At 64.1% G+C, this 24,000-nt stretch overlaps 1 protein-coding gene across 1 annotated transcript in view; it reads left to right on the plus strand.

Annotated features, from left to right (window-relative positions):
- Positions 1–370: 370 nt before the first annotated feature.
- LOC144955124 (UDP-glucose:glycoprotein glucosyltransferase 1-like) overlaps positions 371–24,000 on the plus strand; it is a gene marked incomplete at its 3' end in the record, with an annotated part of 43,223 nt that continues 19,593 nt past the window's right edge. Inside the window, exons 1-7 of the mRNA XM_078885455.1 lie at positions 371–451; positions 8,963–9,063; positions 11,019–11,118; positions 12,558–12,618; positions 15,449–15,540; positions 22,252–22,402; positions 23,327–23,446. Coding sequence (XP_078741581.1) covers positions 384–451; positions 8,963–9,063; positions 11,019–11,118; positions 12,558–12,618; positions 15,449–15,540; positions 22,252–22,402; positions 23,327–23,446 — 693 coding nt within the window. The remainder of the gene's footprint in view (positions 452–8,962; positions 9,064–11,018; positions 11,119–12,557; positions 12,619–15,448; positions 15,541–22,251; positions 22,403–23,326; positions 23,447–24,000) is intronic.

Consider the following 24,000-nt stretch of genomic DNA (forward strand, 5'->3'; position numbering starts at 1 on the left):
CCTCCTGCACCTAGCCTGGCACGGCAGTCAACCCGTGTCGCCACTTAGTGGTGAACAGCGGTGGTTGTTGTTGTGTCAGTGGGAGCGGTGGTGCAGCGGTTAGCGCTACGCTGCGCTACGAACCCGGCGACCCGAGTGATGTCATTGATGATGAAGTCGGTGACGGCGATGATGATGATGGCGATGATGATTATGATGATGATGGTGATGGCGATGATGATGATGATGGCGATGATGATGATGATGGTGATGGCGATGATGATGATGATGATGGCGATGATGATGATGGCGATGTCCTGTGGGTAGACGCGGGGGTGAATGCGAGCTGATGATGACGATGATGATGGTGATGGTGATGTTGATGTGGGTAGACGCGGGGGTGAATGCGAGCGTGGTGGACGTGGAGGATGAGGGTGGACGAGGTGCAGGGATTCCTCTTCGGGAAACTCAAGTAGGAGCCCCCCCCCCCTCACCCCCCACTCACTCACCCCCACACTCACCCCACACTCACCCCCACACTCACTCACCCCACACTCACCCCCCCACTCACTCACCCCCACACTCACCCCACACTCACCCCCCACTCACTCACCCCACACTCACCCCCACACTCAACCCACACTCACCCCACACTCACCCCACACTCACCCCCCACTCACTCACCCCACACTCACCCCACACTCACCCCCCACTCACTCACCCCACACTCACCCCACACTCACTCACCCCACACTCACTCACCCCCACACTCACCCCACACTCACTCACCCCACACTCACCCCACACTCACTCACCCCACACCACTCACCCCACACTCACCCCCCACTCACTCACCCCCCCTTCACCCCACACTCACCCCACACTCACTCACCCCACACTCACCCCCCACTCACTCACCCCACACCACCCCCCACTCACCCCACACTCACCCCACACTCACCCCACACTCACCCCACACTCACTCACCCCACACTCACCCCACACTCACTCACCCCACACTCACCCCCCACCACTCACCCCACACTCACCCCACACTCACCCCCCACCACTCACCCCCCACTCACCCCCCCACACTCACACCCCCACACACCCCCCACCACCCCACCACCCCCCCACACACCCACCCCCCACTCACCCCACACTCACCCCCACACTCACCCCACCCCCACTCACCCCCACTCACTCACCCCCCACACACACCCCCACACCACACCACCCACTCACCCCCCCACTCACCCCCCACACACCCCCACTCACCCCCCACTCACCCCCACTCACCCCACACCCACCCCACACTCACCCCACACTCACCCCCCACACACCCCCACTCACCCCACACTCACCCCACACCACTCCCCCACTCACCCCCCACACCCCCCACTCACCCCCCACTCACCCCACACTCACCCCCCCACTCACCCCACACCACTCACCCCCCCACTCACCCCCCCACACACCCCCACACTCACCCCCCACTCACCCCCCACTCACCCCCCACTCACCCCCACACTCACCCCCCACACTCACCCCCCACACTCACCCCCCACACTCACCCCCACACACCCCACTCACCCACTCACCCCACACACCCCCCACTCACCCCCCCACTCACCCCCCACTCACCCCCACACTCACCCCACACTCACCCTACACTCACCCCACACTCACCCCCCACTCACCCCCACTCACCCCCCCACCACCCCCACTCACCCCCACACTCACCCCACACACCCCCCACACTCACCCCCCACACTCACCCCCCACTCACCCCCCACTCACCCCCCACTCACCCCCCACACACCCCACACTCACCCCCCACTCACCCCCCACACTCACCCCCCACTCACCCCCCACTCACCCCACACTCACCCCCCACACTCACCCCCCACTCACCCCACTCACCCCCACACACCCCCACTCACCCCCCACTCACCCCCCACACACCCCCCACTCACCCCTCCACACTCACCCCCCACTCACCCTCCACTCACCCCCACTCACCCCCCACTCACCCCACACTCACCCACCCACTCACCCCCCACTCACCCCCACACTCACCCCACACTCGCCCCCCCACTCACCCCACACTCCCCCCACACTCACCCCACTCACCCCACACACCCCCCACTCACCCCCCACTCACCCCCACACACCCCCCACTCACCCCCCACACTCACCCCCCACTCACCCCCCACACACCCCCCACACCACCCCCACACCACCCCCCACACACCCCCCACACACCCCCACACCCCCCCACTCACCCCACACACCCCCACCACCCCCCACCACCCCACACCCCCACTCACCCCCCACTCACCCCCACTCACCCCCCACACACCCCCACACACCCCCCACTCACCCCCCACACCACCCCCCACACCACCCCCCACTCACCCCCCACTCACCCCCCACACACCCCCCACACACCCCCACCACCCCCCACACACCCCCCACTCACCCCCACACCACCCCCACTCACCCCCCACACACCCCCCACTCACCCCCACTCACCCCCCCACTCACCCCCCACTCACCCCACCACCCCACACACCCCCCACTCACCCCCCACACCCCCACACCCCCCCCCACCCCCACCCCCCACCACCCCCCACACACCCCCCACACACCCCCCACACCCCCCCACTCACCCCCCACTCACCCCCCACCACCCCCCACACTCACCCCCCACTCACCCCCCACACCACCCCACACTCACCCCCCACTCACCCCACTCACCCCACACACCCCCACTCACCCCCCACTCACCCCCACACACCCCCCACTCACCCCCCACACTCACCCCCACTCACCCCCCACTCACCCCACACTCACCCACCACTCACCCCACTCACCCCCCACTCACCCCACACTCACCCCCCACTCACCCCCACACACCCCCCACTCACCCCCACACTCACCCCCCACACCCCCCCCACTCACCCCCCACTCACCCCCCACACCACCCCCACTCACCCCCACCACCCCCCACACACCCCCCACTCCCCCCCACACTCACCCCCACTCACCCCCCACTCACCCCACACTCACCCCCCACTCACCCCCCACTCACCCCCCACTCACCCACACCACCCCACTCACCCCCCACTCACCCCACACACCCCACCCCCCCACTCACCCCACACACCCCCCACTCACCCCCCACTCACCCCCCACTCACCCCACACTCACCCCCACACTCACCCCCACACCACCCCACTCACCCCCACACTCACCCCCCACACACCCCACCACCCCCCACTCACCCCCACACACCCCCACTCACCCCCCCACACCCCACCACCCCCCACTCACCCCACACTCACCCCACACCACCCCACACTCACCCCCCACACACCCACCACCCCACACCACCCCCACTCACCCCCCACCACCCCCCACACACCCCCCACACACCCCACACTCACCCCACACTCACCCCCCACTCACCCCACACTCACTCACCCCCCACTCACCCCCCACACACCCCACACACCCCCCACTCACCCCCACCACCCCCCACACTCACCCCCCACACTCACCCCCCACACTCACCCCCCACACCACCCCCCACACACCCCACCCCCACTCACCCCACACCCCCCCACTCACCCCCCACACTCACCCCCCACTCACCCCACACTCACCCCACACCACCCACACCACCCCACACTCACCCCCCACACACCCCACCACCCCACTCACCCCACCACCCCACTCACCCCCCACTCACCCCACTCACCCCACACACCCCCCACTCACCCCCCACACCACCCCCCACTCACCCCCCACCACCCCCACCACCCCCACCACCCCCCACACACCCCCCACCACCCCCCACTCACCCCCCACACTCACCCCCCCACACCCCCCCACTCACCCCCCACTCACCCCCCACACTCACCCCCCACTCACCCCCACCCCACACCCCCCACTCACCCCCACCACCCCCCACCCCCCCACTCACCCCCCACCACCCCCACCCCCCCCCACACACCCCCCACTCACCCCCCACCCCCCCCACCACCCCCCACCACCCCCCACTCACCCCCCACACACCCCCCCCCACACCCCCCCACTCACCCCCCACTCACCCCCACACCCCCACCACCCCCCACCCCCCACACACCCCCACACACACCCCCCACCACCCCCCACACCACCCCCCACTCACCCCCCACACCACCCCCCACACCCCCCACCCCCCCACACCACCCCCCACCACCCCCACACCCCCCCACCCACCCCCCCACTCACCCCCCCACACCCCCCACCACCCCCCCCACTCACCCCCCACACACCCCACCCCACCACCCCCCACCACCCCCACACCCCCCCACCACCCCCCACTCACCCCCCACCACCCCCCCACTCACCCCCCCACTCACCCCCCACCCCACCCCCCCCCACACCCCCCCACTCACCCCCCACTCACCCCCCACCACCCCCCCACTCACCCCACCCCCCACCCCCCACCACCCCCCCACACACCCCCCACTCACCCCCCCACCACCCCCCACACACCCCCCCACCCCCACCCCCCCACACACCCCCCCACCACCCCCACCACCCCCCACTCACCCCCCCACACCCCCCACCACCCCCCACTCACCCCCCACACACCCCCACACACCCCCACTCACCCCACACCCCCCCCACACACCCCCCACTCACCCCCCACACACCCCCACACACCCCCCACCACCCCCCACACCCCCCCCACTCACCCCCCCCACACACCCCCCACACCACACCCCCCACACCACCCCCCCACCACCCCCCACACACCCCCACCACCCCCACACCCCCCACTCACCCCCCACACACACCCCCCACACACCCCACACCACCCCACCACACCCACACTCACCCCCACACTCACCCCCCACCACCCCACCCCCCACTCACCCCCACACCACACCCCCACACACCCCCACTCACCCCACTCACCCCACACACCCCCCACTCACCCCCCACACTCACCCCCCACTCACCCCCCACACACCCCCCACTCACCCCCCACTCACCCCCCACACACCCCACACTCACCCCCCACACACCCCCCCACTCACCCCCCACTCACCCCCCACTCACCCCCACTCACCCCCCACACACCCCCCCACTCACCCCACCACCCCACACACCCCCACTCACCCCCCACTCACCCCCACACACCCCCACCACCCCCCACTCACCCCCACTCACCCCACACCACCCCCACTCACCCCCACACACCCCACACTCACCCCCCACTCACCCCCCACACTCCCCCCCACCACCCCCCACACCCCACACCACACCCCCCACACACCCCCCACTCACCCCCCACACACCCCCCACACACCCCACACTCACCCCCCCACACCCACCCCCCACTCACCCCACACCACCCCCCACACACCCCCCACCACCCCCCCACACCACCCCCCACCACCCCCCCCCCACACACCCCCCACACCACCCCCCACCACCCCCCACCACCCCCCACCACCCCCCCACACACCCCCCACCCACCCCCCCACACACCCCCCACCACCCCCCACACACCCCCACCCACCCCACACCCCCCCACCACCCCCCACCACCCCCCACCACCCCCCCACTCACCCCCCACTCACCCCCCACCACCCCCCACTCACCCCCACACACCCCCACACACCCCACACACCCCCCCCCACACACCCCCCACCACCCCCCCACCACCCCCACACCACCCCCCACTCACCCCCCCACACCCCCCACCCACCCCCACACCACCCCCCACCACCCCCCACACCCCCCCCACACCCCACACCCCCCCACACCCCCCCACACACCCCCCCACTCACCCCCCACACACCCCCCCACCACCCCCCCACACACCCCCACACACCCCCCACCACCCCCCACACACCCCCCACACACCCCCCCACACCCCCCCACCACCCCCCCACCACACCCCCCCACACACCCCCACACCCCCCACACCCCCACCACCCCCACACACCCCCCACACCCCCCCACACACACCCCCCACACCACCCCCCACTCACCCCCCACCACCCCCCCACTCACCCCCCACTCACCCCCACTCACCCCCCCCACACACCCCCCACACACCCCCCCACTCACCCCCCACTCACCCCCCACACCCACCCCCACACACCCCCCCACACACCCCCCCACACCCCCCACTCACCCCCCACCTCACCCCCCACACACCCCCCACTCACCCCACACACCCCCCACTCACCCCCCACTCACCCCCACACTCACCCCCCACTCACCCCACACCACCCCCACACACCCCCCACACACCCCCACACACCCCCACACACCCCCCCACACCCCCCACCACCCCCCCACTCACCCCCCACACTCACCCCCCACTCACCCCCCACTCACCCCCACTCACCCCCCACACCCCCCACTCACCCCACACCACCCCCACACACCCCCCACTCACCCCCCACTCACCCCCCACTCACCCCCCACTCACCCCCACACCCACCCCCCACCACACCCCCACTCACCCCCCACTCACCCCCACTCACCCCACTCACCCCCCCACTCACCCCCACACACCCCCCACTCACCCCCCACTCACCCCACACTCACCCCCCACTCACCCCCCACACACCCCCCACCACCCCCACACTCACCCCCCACTCACCCCCCACTCACCCCCCACTCACCCCCCACACTCACCCCCCACTCACCCCACACTCACCCCCCACTCACCCCCCACTCACCCCTCACTCACCCCCACTCACCCCACTCACCCCCCACTCACCCCCACTCACCCCCACACACCCCCCACTCACCCCCCACACTCACCCCCCACTCACCCCACACTCACCCCCCACTCACCCCCCCACACACCCCCCACTCACCCCCACACTCCCCCCACTCACCCCCCACTCACCCCCCACACTCACCCCCCACTCACCCCACACTCACCCCCACACTCACCCCCCACTCACCCCACTCACCCCCACACACCCCCACTCACCCCCCACTCACCCCCCACACACCCCCCACTCACCCCCCACACTCACCCCCCACTCACCCCCCACTCACCCCACACTCACCCACCACTCACCCCCCACTCACCCACACTCACCCCCCACTCACCCCCCACACACCCCCCACTCACCCCCCACACTCACCCCCCACACTCACCCCCCCCACTCACCCCCCACTCACCCCCCACACACCCCCACTCACCCCCCACTCACCCCCCACACACCCCCCACTCACCCCCCACACTCACCCCCCACTCACCCCCCACTCACCCCACACTCACCCCCCCACTCACCCCCCACTCACCCCCCACTCACCCCACTCACCCCACTCACCCCCCACTCACCCCACACACCCCCCACTCACCCCCCACTCACCCCACACTCACCCCCCACTCACCCCCCACACACCCCCACTCACCCCACACTCACCCCCCACTCACCCCCCACTCACCCCCCACACTCACCCCCCACTCACCCCACACTCACCCCCACACTCACCCCCCACTCACCCCCACTCACCCCACACACCCCCACTCACCCCCCACTCACCCCCCACACACCCCCCACTCACCCCCCACACTCACCCCCCACTCACCCCCCACTCACCCCACACTCACCCACCACTCACCCCCCACTCACCCCACACTCACCCCCCACACTCACCCCCCACTCACCCCACACTCGCCCCCCACACTCACCCCACTCACCCCACTCACCTCCCACTCACCCCCCACTCACCCCCCACTCACCCCCCACACACCCCACACACTCACCCCCCACTCACCCCCCCACTCACCCCACACACCCCCACTCACCCCCCACTCACCCCCCCACACACCCCCCACTCACCCCCCACACTCACCCCCCACTCACCCCCCACTCACCCCCACACTCACCCACCACTCACCCCCCACTCACCCCACACTCACCCCCCACACTCACCCCCCACTCACCCCACACTCGCCCCCCACACTCACCCCACTCACCCCACTCACCTCCCACTCACCCCCCACTCACCCCCCCACTCACCCCCCACACACCCCACACACTCACCCCCCACTCACCCCCCACTCACCCCACACACCCCCACTTACCCCCCACACACCCCCCACACACCCCACACACTCACCCCCCACTCACCCCCCACACTCACCCCCACCCCCCCCACACCCACGTGTGTATTTTGCTGTGTGTTGCGTGTGCTGATCACGTGCGTGTTCCCTGCGTGTTCCCTGCGTGTTCCCTGCGTGTGCGTTGCACGTGTGTGTTGTGCGTGTTGTGTGTCTTGTACTCTGTGCGTGTGCTCTGTGTGTGCGTTGCGTGTGCATTGCGTGTGCGTTGCGTGTGCATTGCGTGTGCGTTGCGTGTTCCCTGCGTGTGCGTTGTGTGTGCGTTGCGTGTGTTCCCTGCGTGTGCATTGTGTGTTCCCTGCATGTGCGTTGCGTGTGCGTTGCGTGTTTTCCCTGCGTGTGCGTTGCGTGTTCCCTGCGTGTGCGTTGCGTGTGCATTGCGTGTTCCCTGCGTGTGCGTTGCGTGTGCGTTGCGTGTTCCCTGCGTGTGCGTTGCGTGTTCCCTGCGTGTGCGTTGTGTGTTCCCTGCGTGTGCGTTGCGTGTGCGTTGCGTGTTCCCTGCGTGTGCGTTGTGTGTTCCCTGCGTGTGCGTTGCGTGTGCGTTGCGTGTTCCCTGCGTGTGCGTTGCGTGTTCCCTGCGTGTGCGTTGCGTGTGCGTTGCGTGTTCCCTGCGTGTGCGTTGCGTGTTCCCTGCGTGTGCGTTGCGTGTTCCCTGCGTGTGCGTTGCGTGTGCGTTGCGTGTTCCCTGCGTGTGCGTTGCGTGTTCCCTGCGTGTGCGTTGCGTGTGCGTTGCGTGTTCCCTGCGTGTGCGTTGCGTGTTCTCTGCGTGTGCGTTGCGTGTTCCCTGCGTGTGCGTTGCGTGTGCGTTGCGTGTTCCCCAACCGGCAGGCACCTGCACCCCGACATGAGGAGTCGGCTGGACGAGCTGCGGAGTCACATGATCGAGAGCACCAATGAGATGTCTCCGCTCAAAGTGTGGCAGATGCAGGGTACAGACAACGGCCAATCGGTTGCAGCGACAGCACAGCGTCATGACGTCATCGTGACGTCATCATTGCTGTTATCACGACAATAATGACGTCATGACCCACCCACCCACAGACCCACCCACTCACATACCCACCCACCCACTCACAGACCCACTCACCCACAGAACCACACACCCACATACCCACTCACCCACAGACCCACCCACAGACCCACCCACAGACCCACCCACAGACCCACCCACAGACCCACCCACCCACAGACCCACCCACCCACAGACCCACCCACAGACCCACCCACCCACAGACCCACCCACCCACAGACCCACCCACAGACCCACCCACTCACAGACCCACCCACCCACAGACCCACTCACCCACAGACCCACACACCCACATACCCACTCACCCACAGACCCACCCATAGACCCACCCACAGACCCACCCACAGACCCACCCACAGACCCGCCCACCCACAGACCCACCCACAGACCCACCCACCCACAGACCCACCCACCCACAGACCCACCCACAGACCCACCCACCCACAGACCCACCCACTCACAGACCCACCCACAGACCCACCCACCCACAGACCCACCCACAGACCCACCCACTCACAGACCCACCCACCCACAGACCCCACCCACAGACCCACCCACAGACCCACCCACCCACAGACCCACCCACTCACAGACCCACCCACCCACAGACCCACCCACAGACCCACCCACAGACCCACCCACAGACCCACCCACAGACCCACCCACCCACAGACCCACCCACAGACCCACCCACAGACCCACCCACCCACAGACCCACCCACAGACCCACCCACAGACCCACCCACAGACCCACCCACAGACCCACCCACCCACAGACCCACCCACAGACCCACCCACCCACAGACCCACCCACCCACAGACCCACCCACAGACCCACCCACTCACAGACCCACCCACCCACAGACCCACTCACCCACAGACCCACACACCCACATACCCACTCACCCACAGACCCACCCATAGACCCACCCACAGACCCACCCACAGACCCACCCACAGACCCGCCCACCCACAGACCCACCCACAGACCCACCCACCCACAGACCCACCCACCCACAGACCCACCCACAGACCCACCCACCCACAGACCCACCCACTCACAGACCCACCCACAGACCCACCCACCCACAGACCCACCCACAGACCCACCCACTCACAGACCCACCCACCCACAGACCCACCCACAGACCCACCCACAGACCCACCCACCCACAGACCCACCCACTCACAGACCCACCCACCCACAGACCCACCCACAGACCCACCCACAGACCCACCCACCCACAGACCCACCCACAGACCCACCCACAGACCCACCCACCCACAGACCCACCCACAGACCCACCCACAGACCCACCCACAGACCCCACCCACCCACAGACCCACCCACAGACCCACCCACCCACAGACCCACCCACCCACAGACCCACCCACAGACCCACCCACCCACAGACCCACCCACTCACAGACCCACCCACAGACCCACCCACCCACAGACCCACCCACAGACCCACCCACTCACAGACCCACCCACCCACAGACCCACCCACAGACCCACCCACAGACCCACCCACCCACAGACCCACCCACTCACAGACCCACCCACCCACAGACCCACCCACAGACCCACCCACAGACCCACCCACCCACAGACCCACCCACAGACCCACCCACAGACCCACCCACCCACAGACCCACCCACAGACCCACCCACAGACCCACCCACAGACCCACCCACCCACAGACCCACCCACAGACCCACTCACCCACAGACCCACCCACAGACCCACCCACTCACAGACCCACCCACAGACCCACCCACCCACAGACCCACCCACCCACAGACCCACTCACCCTCCACCCACATCCCCCCCCTTCCCCCACGTGACCCAGACCTGAGCTTCCAGGCAGCTGCCCGGATCGTCGCGGCTCCCCAAGTGGACGCGCTGAAAGTCATGAAGGACATCAGCCAGAACTTTCCAACCAAGGCCAGGTAGCCGCACACACACACACACAGACACACACACACACACACACGCGTGTGTGTGTGTGTGTCTGTGTGTGTGTGTGTGGGTGTGTGTGTGTGTGTGGGTGTGCCACTAAGAGGTGGGGGCCTTACCATCAGCCCCACCAAAACTAAGCACCTGCCTGGGTATTTTGTACCATCGGGCACTCCGCCCCCACAACTCCCAATCGGGTGATGGGGCAGTTGTGGAGAGAGTAGAGAGTTTCCCATACCTGGGCAGTGTGCTCATGACCGGCTCCAGTTTATCAGCAGAGGTCTCACTCCGAATCAGTCGAGCGGCAATATCTTTTCATCGGTTGCGTAACGCTGTGTGGAAGCTACCTGGTCTGTCGCTCCGCACGAAGCTTCAGGTCTTCTCGGCCACGGTCATTCCCTCCCTTCTCTACGCTTGCGAAACGTGGACCCCCCTAGTGGAGCATCTTCGCCGGTTGGAAACATTTAGGCTGGCCTGCCTACGATCCATCCTGGGTTTAACCAGGCTGGATTGTGTGAGGAGCTCACAAGTCCTTGAAAGATCTGGGCAAAGTCCCATCAGTGAGCTCCTCCGGCAGGCAAGGCTGCGTTGGCTGGGTCATGTAGCCCGCATGCCCAGCCACCGCATGCCTAAACAGCTTTTGTTCGGCCGGATCGAGGGGGCTAAACGGGCGCGGCACGGGCTAGAGAAGAGATGGAGTGATGTGGTACAGGAGGACGTGGAGCTGAGTGGACTTGCCGATGACTGGTACCAGCGGTGTCAAGATCGGCCTCAGTGGAGGAGGCTCGTGAAGGACGCTACTGGGCAGTTGGAGGCAGTCGCCCTCCAACAACAACGGAGGGCGGAGGAGCGACGCTCACAACAACGAGCGGAGCGCCGGGTGGCTAAAGCACAGCAAGTTGGCACAGTAGGGGGCACAGGTGGTGCATCAGCCAGTCATCTCGGTCATCTCGGTCAGTCGACCCGTGGCACCTGGGTCTGCCCCGTGACCTCCTGCCAGCGGGCGTTCGACACTTCACGTGGCCTCAAGGTGCACATGGCCTGGCACAAGCGTCGTGGTGACGTCACCGCCACTTAGTGGCGAATGGCGGTTGTTGTTGTTGTTGTGTGTGTGTGCGTGTGTCTGTGTGTGTCTGTGAGTGTGCGTGTGTGTGTGTGTCTTCCTGTGGAGGGAGCTGGTAGGAACGTTGGGTTGCTCGGTCAATGGCCAGGGTCAACGGCGGCGTGGTGTATTCCGCAATGTGTGTGTGTGTGTCTGCGTTCAGCGGCTAAGTGATCGGCATACCGTGTTAGCGCATCGGTTTTTCACCGAATCCCGGCCACCCCAGTTAGACCCCCACCCCCTAGCGTGGTGAAGTCTGGTGCTCATCCAGCAGTGGAGTGGTGGCACAGGGCTGCCGGCTCGTGACGCTGTGCCCACCACCCCCCGTAGGTCTCTCACCAAGACGCACGTCAGCGCAGAGCTGCGCAAAGAGATTGAAGACAACCAGAAAGTGAGTCGCTCGCTCGCTCACCAACTCGCCAGCTCACCAGCTCACCAGCTCGCTCACTCACCAGCTCACCAGCTCACCAGCTCACCAGCTCGCTCACTCACCAGCTCACCAGCTCACCAGCTCACCAGCTCGCTCACTCACCAGCTCACCAGCTCTCACGCTCACCAGCTCACCAGCTCGCTCGCTCACCAGCTCACCAGCTCGCTCGCTCACCAGCTCACCAGCTCGCTCGCTCACCAGCTCGCTCGCTCACCAGCTCACCAGCTCGCTCGCTCACCAGCTCACCAGCTCGCTCGCTCACCAGCTCACCAGCTCGCTCGCTCACCAGCTCACCAGCTCGCTCGCTCACCAGCTCACCAGCTCGCTCGCTCACCAGCTCACCAGCTCGCTCGCTCACCAGCTCACCAGCTCGCTCGCTCACCAGCTCACCAGCTCGCTCGCTCACCAGCTCACCAGCTCGCTCGCTCACCAGCTCACCAGCTCGCTCGCTCACCAGCTCACCAGCTCGCTCGCTCACCAGCTCACCAGCTCGCTCGCTCACCAGCTCACCAGCTCGCTCGCTCACCAGCTCACCAGCTCGCTCGCTCACCAGCTCACCAGCTCGCTCGCTCACCAGCTCACCAGCTCGCTCGCTCACCAGCTCACCAGCTCGCTCGCTCACCAGCTCACCAGCTCGCTCGCTCACCAGCTCACCAGCTCGCTCGCTCACCAGCTCGCTCGCTCACCAGCTCACCAGCTCGCTCGCTCACCAGCTCACCAGCTCGCTCGCTCACCAGCTCACCAGCTCGCTCACTCACCAGCTCACCTGCTCGCTCACTCACCAGCTCACCAGCTCTCACGCTCACCAGCTCACCAGCTCACCAGCTCACCAGCTCGCTCGCTCACCAGCTCACCAGCTCGCTCACTCACCAGCTCACCAGCTCGCTCACTCACCAGCTCACCAGCTCGCTCACTCACCAGCTCACCAGCTCTCACGCTCACCAGCTCACCAGCTCACCAGCTCACCAGCTCGCTCACTCACCAGCTCACCAGCTCTCACGCTCACCAGCTCACCAGCTCACCAGCTCACCAGCTCACCAGCTCGCTCACTCACCAGCTCACCAGCTCACCAGCTCACCAGCTCACCAGCTATCACGCTCACCAGCTCACCAGCTCTCACGCTCACCAGCTCACCAGCTCACCAGCTCACCAGCTCGCTCACTCACCAGCTCACCAGCTCACCAGCTCGCTCGCTCACCAGCTCACCAGCTCGCTCGCTCACCAGCTCACCAGCTCGCTCACTCACCAGCTCACCAGCTCGCTCACTCACCAGCTCACCAGCTCGCTCACTCACCAGCTCACCAGCTCGCTCACTCACCAGCTCACCAGCTCTCACGCTCACCAGCTCACCAGCTCACCAGCTCACCAGCTCACCAGCTCGCTCACTCACCAGCTCACCAGCTCACCAGCTCACCAGCTCACCAGCTATCACGCTCACCAGCTCACCAGCTCTCACGCTCACCAGCTCACCAGCTCACCAGCTCACCAGCTCGCTCACTCACCAGCTCACCAGCTCACCAGCTCGCTCGCTCACCAGCTCACCAGCTCGCTCGCTCACCAGCTCACCAGCTCGCTCACTCACCAGCTCACCAGCTCGCTCACTCACCAGCTCACCAGCTCGCTCACTCACCAGCTCACCAGCTCGCTCACTCACCAGCTCACCAGCTCTCACGCTCACCAGCTCACCAGCTCACCAGCTCACCAGCTCACCAGCTCGCTCACTCACCAGCTCACCAGCTCACCAGCTCACCAGCTCGCCAGCTCGCTCACTCACCAGCTCACCAGCTCACCAGCTCGCTCGCTCACCAGCTCACCAGCTCACCAGCTCTCACGCTCACCAGCTCGCTCACTCACCAGCTCGCTCACTCACCAGCTCACCAGCTCGCTCGCTCACCAGCTCACCAGCTCGCTCACTCACCAGTTCTCACGCTCACCAGCTCACCAGCTCACCAGCTCTCACGCTCACCAGCTCACCAGGTCGCTCGCTCACCAGCTCACCAGCTCGCTCACTCACCAGCTCACCAGCTCGCTCACTCACCAGCTCACCAGCTCGCTCACTCACCAGCTCGCTTGCTCACCAGCTCACCAGCTCACCAGCTCACCAGCTCGCTCGCTCACCAGCTCGCTCGCTCACCAGCTCACCAGCTCGCTCACTCACCAGCTCACCAGCTCGCTCACTCACCAGCTCACCAGCTCGCTCACTCACCAGCTCGCTCACTCACCAGCTCACCAGCTCGCTCACTCACCAGCTCTCACGCTCACCAGCTCACCAGCTCGCTCGCTCACCAGCTCACCAGCTCGCTCACTCACCAGCTCACCAGCTCGCTCACTCACCAGCTCACCAGCTCGCTCACTCACCAGCTCACCAGCTCGCTCACTCACCAGCTCGCTCACTCACCAGCTCACCAGCTCGCTCACTCACCAGCTCTCACGCTCACCAGCTCACCAGCTCGCTTGCTCACCAGCTCACCAGCTCGCTCACTCACCAGCTCTCACGCTCACCAGCTCTCACGCTCACCAGCTCTCACGCTCACCAGCTCACCCACTCACCCACTCACCAGCTCACCCGCTCACCCACTCTCACGCTCAGCAGCTCGCTCGCTCACCAGCTCACCAGCTCACCAGCTCACCAGCCACTCACTCACCCAACCCGCTCACCCGCTCACCAGCCACTCGCTCACCCATCGACCCGCTCGCTCATCAACCTGCTCCGCTGCCGCCACTCGCTACCAACAGCACTTGCCCCAACGGTCTGCTTGAGGCTACACGGGGGATCTTTGTCTTTGCTCAGTACTTCTCGGGAGCCGTGGGCCTCCAGCCGGGGGAGTCGGCGCTTTTCATCAACGGACTCAACATCGATCTCGACATCCAGGACCCGTTCAGGTGCGCAGCCACTCGCTCACTCACTCACTCAGCCGCTCGCTCACTCACTCACTCAGCCACTCAGCCACTCACTCACTCACTCGCTCAGCCACTCACTCACTCACTCACTCAGCCACTCGCTCACTCACTCACTCACTCAGCCACTCAGCCACTCGCTCACTCACTCACTCAGCCACTCGCTCACTCACTCACTCAGCCACTCGCTCACTCACTCACTCACTCAGCCACTCGCTCGCTCGCTCACTCAGCCACTCGCTCACTCACTCACTCAGCCGCTCGCTCACTCACTCACTCAGCCGCTCGCTCACTCACTCAATCAGCCGCTCGCTCACTCACTCACTCAGCCGCTCGCTCACTCACTCACTCAGCCACTCGCTCACTCACTCACTCAGCCGCTCGCTCACTCACTCACTCAGCCACTCGCTCACTCACTCACTCAGCCGCTCGCTCACTCACTCACTCAGCCACTCGCTCACTCACTCACTCAGCCACTCGCTCACTCACTCAGCCACTCGCTCACTCACTCACTCAGCCACTCACTCGCTCGCTCGCTCAGCCACTCACTCACTCACTCAGCCACTCACTCACTCAGCCATTCACTCACTCACTCACTCAGCCACTCACTCACTCACTCAGCTGCTCGCTCGCTCGCTCAGCCACTCACTCACTCAGCCACTCACTCACTCAGCCACTCACTCACTAACTCAGCCACTCGCTCGCTCGCTCAGCCACTCACTCACTCAGCCACTCACTCACTCACTCAGCCATTCACTCACTCACTCACTCGCTCAGCCACTCAGCCATTCACTCACTCACTCAGCTGCTCGCTCGCTCGCTCAGCCACTCACTCACTCAGCCACTCACTCACTCACTCAGCCACTCACTCACTAACTCAGCCACTCACTCACTCACTCAGCCACTCACTCACTCACTCAGCCACTCACTCGCTCAGCCATTCACTCACTCACTCACTCGCTCAGCCACTCACTCACTCACTCAGCTGCTCGCTTGCTCGCTCAGCCACTCACTCACTCACTCAGCCACTCACTCACTCAGCCATTCACTCACTCACTCGCTCAGCCACTCACTCACTCACTCAGCTGCTCGCTCGCTCAGCCATTCACTCACTCACTCAGCCACTCACTCACTCAGCCATTCACTCACTCACTCAGCCACTCACTCACTCAGCCATTCACTCACTCACTCACTCAGCCGCTCGCTCGCTCGCTCAGCCACTCACTCACTCACTCAGCCACTCACTCACTCAGCCATTCACTCACTCACTCAGCCACTCACTCACTCAGCCATTCACTCACTCACTCACTCAGCCACTCACTCACTCACTCAGCTGCTCGCTCGCTCGCTCAGCCACTCACTCACTCAGCCACTCACTCACTCAGCCACTCACTCACTAACTCAGCCACTCACTCACTCACTCAGCCACTCACTCACTCACTCAGCCACTCACTCACTCACTCAGCCACTCACTCACTCACTCAGCCACTCACTCACTCACTCAGCCACTCACTCACTCAGCCATTCACTCACTCACTCGCTCAGCCACTCACTCACTCACTCAGCTGCTCGCTCGCTCAGCCATTCACTCACTCACTCAGCCACTCACTCACTCAGCCATTCACTCACTCACTCAGCCACTCACTCACTCAGCCATTCACTCACTCACTCACTCAGCCGCTCGCTCGCTCGCTCAGCCACTCACTCACTCACTCAGCCACTCACTCACTCAGCCATTCACTCACTCACTCAGCCACTCACTCACTCAGCCATTCACTCACTCACTCACTCAGCCACTCACTCACTCACTCAGCTGCTCGCTCGCTCGCTCAGCCACTCACTCACTCAGCCACTCACTCACTCAGCCACTCACTCACTAACTCAGCCACTCACTCACTCACTCAGCCACTCACTCACTCACTCAGCCACTCACTCACTCACTCAGCCACTCACTCACTCACTCAGCCACTCACTCACTCACTCAGCCACTCACTCACTCAGCCATTCACTCACTCACTCGCTCAGCCACTCACTCACTCACTCAGCTGCTCGCTCGCTCAGCCATTCACTCACTCACTCAGCCACTCACTCACTCAGCCATTCACTCACTCACTCAGCCACTCACTCACTCAGCCATTCACTCACTCACTCACTCAGCCGCTCGCTCGCTCGCTCAGCCACTCACTCACTCACTCAGCCACTCACTCACTCAGCCATTCACTCACTCACTCAGCCACTCACTCACTCAGCCATTCACTCACTCACTCACTCAGCCACTCACTCACTCACTCAGCTGCTCGCTCGCTCGCTCAGCCACTCACTCACTCAGCCACTCACTCACTCAGCCACTCACTCACTAACTCAGCCACTCACTCACTCACTCAGCCACTCACTCACTCACTCACTCAGCCACTCACTCACTCACTCAGCCACTCACTCAGCCACTCGCTCGCTCGCTCAGCCACTCACTCACTCACTCAGCCACTCACTCACTCACTCAGCCACTCACTCACTCAGCCATTCACTCACTCACTCACTCAGCCACTCACTCACTCACTCAGCCACTCACTCAGCCACTCGCTCGCTCGCTCAGCCACTCACTCACTCACTCAGCCACTCACTCACTCAGCCATTCACTCACTCACTCACTCAGCCACTCACTCACTCACTCAGCCACTCACTCAGCCACTCGCTCGCTCGCTCAGCCACTCACTCACTCACTCAGCCACTCACTCAGCCACTCGCTCACTCAGCCACTCACTCAGCCATTCACTCACTCACTCACTCAGCCACTCACTCACTCACTCAGCCACTCACTCAGCCACTCGCTCGCTCGCTCAGCCACTCACTCACTCACTCAGCCACTCACTCACTCAGCCATTCACTCACTCACTCACTCAGCCACTCACTCACTCACTCAGCCACTCACTCAGCCACTCGCTCGCTCGCTCAGCCACTCACTCACTCACTCAGCCACTCACTCAGCCACTCAGCCACTCACTCACTCACTCAGCCACTCACTCACTCACTCAGCCACTCACTCACTCACTCAGCCACTCACTCACTCACTCAGCCACTCACTCACTCACTCAGCCACTCACTCACTCACTCAGCCACTCACTCACTCACTCAGCCACTCACTCACTCACTCAGCCACTCACTCAGCCACTCAGCCACTCACTCAGCCACTCGCTCGCTCGCTCAGCCACTCACTCACTCACTCAGCCACTCACTCACTCACTCAGCCACTCACTCAGCCACTCGCTCGCTCGCTCAGCCACTCACTCACTCACTCAGCCACTCACTCACTCACTCACTCGCTCACCCAGCCACTCACTCACTCACACAGCCACTCACTCAGCCACTCGCTCGCTCGCTCAGCCACTCACTCACTCACTCAGCCACTCACTCACTCAGCCATTCACTCACTCACTCACTCAGCCACTCACTCACTCACTCAGCCACTCACTCAGCCACTCGCTCGCTCGCTCAGCCACTCACTCACTCACTCAGCCACTCACTCAGCCACTCAGCCACTCACTCACTCACTCAGCCACTCACTCACTCACTCAGCCACTCACTCACTCACTCAGCCACTCACTCACTCACTCAGCCACTCACTCACTCACTCAGCCACTCACTCACTCACTCAGCCACTCACTCACTCACTCAGCCACTCACTCACTCACTCAGCCACTCACTCACTCACTCAGCCACTCACTCACTCACTCAGCCACTCACTCACTCACTCAGCCACTCACTCACTCACTCAGCCACTCACTCACTCACTCACTCACTCAGCCACTCACTCAGCCACTCGCTCGCTCGCTCAGCCACTCACTCACTCACTCAGCCACTCACTCACTCACTCAGCCACTCACTCAGCCACTCGCTCGCTCGCTCAGCCACTCACTCACTCACTCAGCCACTCACTCACTCACTCACTCGCTCACCCAGCCACTCACTCACTCACTCAGCCACTCACTCACTCACTCACTCGCTCACCCAGCCACTCACTCACTCACACAGCCACTCACTCAGCCACTCGCTCGCTCGCTCAGCCACTCACTCACTCACTCAGCCACTCACTCACTCAGCCATTCACTCACTCACTCACTCAGCCACTCACTCACTCACTCAGCCACTCACTCAGCCACTCGCTCGCTCGCTCAGCCACTCACTCACTCACTCAGCCACTCACTCAGCCACTCAGCCACTCACTCACTCACTCAGCCACTCACTCACTCACTCAGCCACTCACTCACTCACTCAGCCACTCACTCACTCACTCAGCCACTCACTCACTCACTCAGCCACTCACTCACTCACTCAGCCACTCACTCACTCACTCAGCCACTCACTCACTCACTCAGCCACTCACTCACTCACTCAGCCACTCACTCACTCACTCAGCCACTCACTCACTCACTCAGCCACTCACTCACTCACTCACTCACTCAGCCACTCACTCAGCCACTCGCTCGCTCGCTCAGCCACTCACTCACTCACTCAGCCACTCACTCACTCACTCAGCCACTCACTCAGCCACTCGCTCGCTCGCTCAGCCACTCACTCACTCACTCAGCCACTCACTCACTCACTCACTCGCTCACCCAGCCACTCACTCACTCACTCAGCCACTCACTCACTCACTCACTCGCTCACCCAGCCACTCACTCACTCACTCAGCCACTCACTCACTCACTCACTCGCTCACCCAGCCACTCACTCACTCACACAGCCACTCACTCACTCACTCACTCGCTCACCCAGCCACTCACTCACTCACTCAGCCACTCACTCACTCACTCACTCGCTCACCCAGCCACTCACTCACTCACTCAGCCACTCACTCACTCACTCAGCCACTCACTCACTCACTCAGCCACTCACTCACTCACTCAGCCACTCACTCACTCACTCAGCCACTCACTCACTCACTCAGCCACTCACTCACTCACTCAGCCACTCACTCACTCACTCAGCCACTCACTCACTCACTCAGCCACTCACTCACTCACTCAGCCACTCACTCACTCACTCACTCACTCAGCCACTCACTCAGCCACTCGCTCGCTCGCTCAGCCACTCACTCACTCACTCAGCCACTCACTCACTCACTCAGCCACTCACTCAGCCACTCGCTCGCTCGCTCAGCCACTCACTCACTCACTCAGCCACTCACTCACTCACTCACTCGCTCACCCAGCCACTCACTCACTCACTCAGCCACTCACTCACTCACTCACTCGCTCACCCAGCCACTCACTCACTCACTCAGCCACTCACTCACTCACTCACTCGCTCACCCAGCCACTCACTCACTCACACAGCCACTCACTCACTCACTCACTCGCTCACCCAGCCACTCACTCACTCACTCAGCCACTCACTCACTCACTCACTCGCTCACCCAGCCACTCACTCACTCACTCAGCCACTCACTCACTCACTCAGCCACTCACTCACTCACTCAGCCACTCACTCACTCACTCAGCCACTCACTCACTCACTCAGCCACTCACTCACTCACTCAGCCACTCACTCACTCACTCAGCCACTCACTCACTCACTCAGCCACTCACTCACTCACTCAGCCACTCACTCACTCACTCACTCAGCCACTCACTCAGCCACTCGCTCGCTCGCTCAGCCACTCACTCACTCACTCAGCCACTCACTCACTCACTCAGCCACTCACTCAGCCACTCGCTCGCTCGCTCAGCCACTCACTCACTCACTCAGCCACTCACTCACTCACTCACTCGCTCACCCAGCCACTCACTCACTCACTCAGCCACTCACTCACTCACTCACTCGCTCACCCAGCCACTCACTCACTCACTCAGCCACTCACTCACTCACTCACTCGCTCAGCCACTCACTCACTCACTCACTCACTCAGCCACTCACTCACTCACTCAGCCACTCACTCACTCACTCAGCCACTCACTCAGCCACTCGCTCGCTCGCTCAGCCACTCACTCACTCACTCAGCCACTCACTCACTCAGCCACTCACTCGCTCACCCAGCCACTCACCTCTTCATCAACGGACTCAACGTCGACCTCGACATCCAGGACCCGTTCAGGTGAGCAGGGCACAGGCTCGCTCGCTCAGCCACTCACTCACACACTCAGTCACTCGCTCACTCAGTCACTCGCTCACTCACTCAGCCACTCGCTCACTCACTCAGCCACTCGCTCGCTCAGCCACTCACTCAGCCACTCACTCACTCAGCCACTCACCCAGCCACTCACTCACTCAGCCACTCACCCAGCCACTCACTCACCCCTCTCCCTCCCCCTCTCCACCCCTCCCACCCCCCCGTGTGTGTGCGTGTGTGTGTGTGCGTGCGTGCGTGTGTGTGTGTGTATGTATGTGTGTGTGCATGTGTGTGCGTGCGTGCGTGTGTGTGTGTGTGCGTATGCGTGTGCGCGTGTGCGTGCGTGTGTGTGCGTGTGCGTATGTGTATGCGTGCGTGCGCGTGTGCGTGTGTGCGTGCGCGTGTGTGTGTGTGCGTATTTGAATGCGTGTGTGTGCGTGTATGTATGTATGAATGCGTGTGCGTGTGCGTGTGTGTGTGTCAGCGTATGCGTGTGCGTGTGTGTGTGTATATGTATGTGTGCGTGTGTGTATATATGTATATGCGTGTGTGTGTGCGTGTGTGCGTGTGTGCGTGTGTGCGTGTGTCAGTGTGCTGGAGCTGCTGCGAGTGGACGCGCGCCTGCTGGAGGGTCTGCACGCGCTCGGCCTGGAGGGGGAGGCGCTGCCGCGGCTGCTGAGACTCTCCGTGCACCCGCAGGGCGCCAGCTACGCACTGGACACACGCTCACCCGCCGTGCACGTGAGACAACAACACCACCACCACTATCACCACCACCACCACCACTATCACCACCACTACCACCACCACTACCACCACCACTACTACCACCACTACCACCACCACTATCACCACCACTATCACCACCACTATCACCACCACTACCACCACTACCACCACTACCACCACTACCACCACCACTATCACCACCACTATCACCACTACCACCACCACTATCACCACCACCACCACTACTACCACCACCACCACTACCACCACCACTACTACCATCACTACCACTATCACTACCACCACCACCACCACCACTATCACCACCACTACCACTATCACTACCACCACCACCACCACTATCACCACCACCACCACCACCACTACTACAGCTACCACCACTACTACCACTATCAGCACCACTACCACTACCACCACCACCACTACTACCATCACCATCACCACCACCACTACCGCTACCACTACTACCACCACTACCACCGCTATCACCACCACCACTACTACCACCATTATCACCACTATCACCACCACCACTACCACTACCACCACCACTACCGCCACCACTCCCACCACCACCACCACCACTACCACCACCACCACTACCACCAACTCCACTGCCACAGAGCCTGGCCGGTTTGTTGACCCCCCCCGTGCCCCCCCACCCCGTGCCCCCCCCGTGCCCCCCCCGTGCCCCCCCCGTGCCCCCCCCGTGCCCCCCCCGTGCCCCCCCCGTGCCCCCCCCGTGCCCCCCCCGTGCCCCCCCCGTGCCCCCCCCGTGCCCCCCCCGTGCCCCCCCCGTGCCCCCCCCCGTGCCCCCCCCGTGCCCCCCCCGTGCCCCCCCCGTGCCCCCCCCGTGCCCCCCCCATGCCCCCCCCCGTGCCCCCCCCGTGCCCCCCCCCGTGCCCCCCCCCCCAGTGGGTGAACGACGTGGAGCGGGATGGGCTGTACGCGGCGTGGCCAGGCAACGTGCAGGAGCTGCTGAGGCCTACCTTCCCCGGGGTCATGCGCCAGATCCGCAAGAATCTCTTCAGCCTGGTGGGGGGTGGGGGGTGTGGGGGGTGTGGGGGGTGGTGGGGGGTGGTGGGTGGTTGGGTGGTTGGGTGGTTGGGTGGGTGAGGTAGGTGGTTGGGTGGGTGGTGGGTGGGTGGTGGTTGGGTGGGTGGGTGGTTGGGTTGTTTTGTGGGTGGGTGGTTGTGTGTGTGGAGGCGTGGTTGGGTGGTTGGGTGGGTGGTTAGGTGGATGTGTGTGTGTGGTTGGGTGGGTGGATGGGTGGTTGGGTGGATGGTTGTGTGGGTGGTTGTGTGGGTGGGTGGGTGGAGTGGAAGGGGAGGTGGTAGAGTCAGACTAAGGCTCCCACAGGGTTCAGTGTTAATCACTGAGACTCACAGAGTCAGACCAAGGCTCCCACAGGGTTCAGTGTTAATCACTGAGACTCACAGAGTCAGACCAAGGCTCCCACAGGGTTCAGTGTTAATCACTGAGACTCACAGAGTCAGACCAAGGCTCCCACAGGGTTCAGTGTTAATCACCGAGACTCAGAGAGCCAGACTAAGGCTCCCACAGGGTTCAGTGTTAATCACCGAGACTCA

This window comes from Lampetra fluviatilis, unplaced genomic scaffold (assembly GCF_964198595.1).
Source record: "Lampetra fluviatilis unplaced genomic scaffold, kcLamFluv1.1 SCAFFOLD_810, whole genome shotgun sequence".
Lineage (NCBI taxonomy): Eukaryota > Metazoa > Chordata > Hyperoartia > Petromyzontiformes > Petromyzontidae > Lampetra > Lampetra fluviatilis.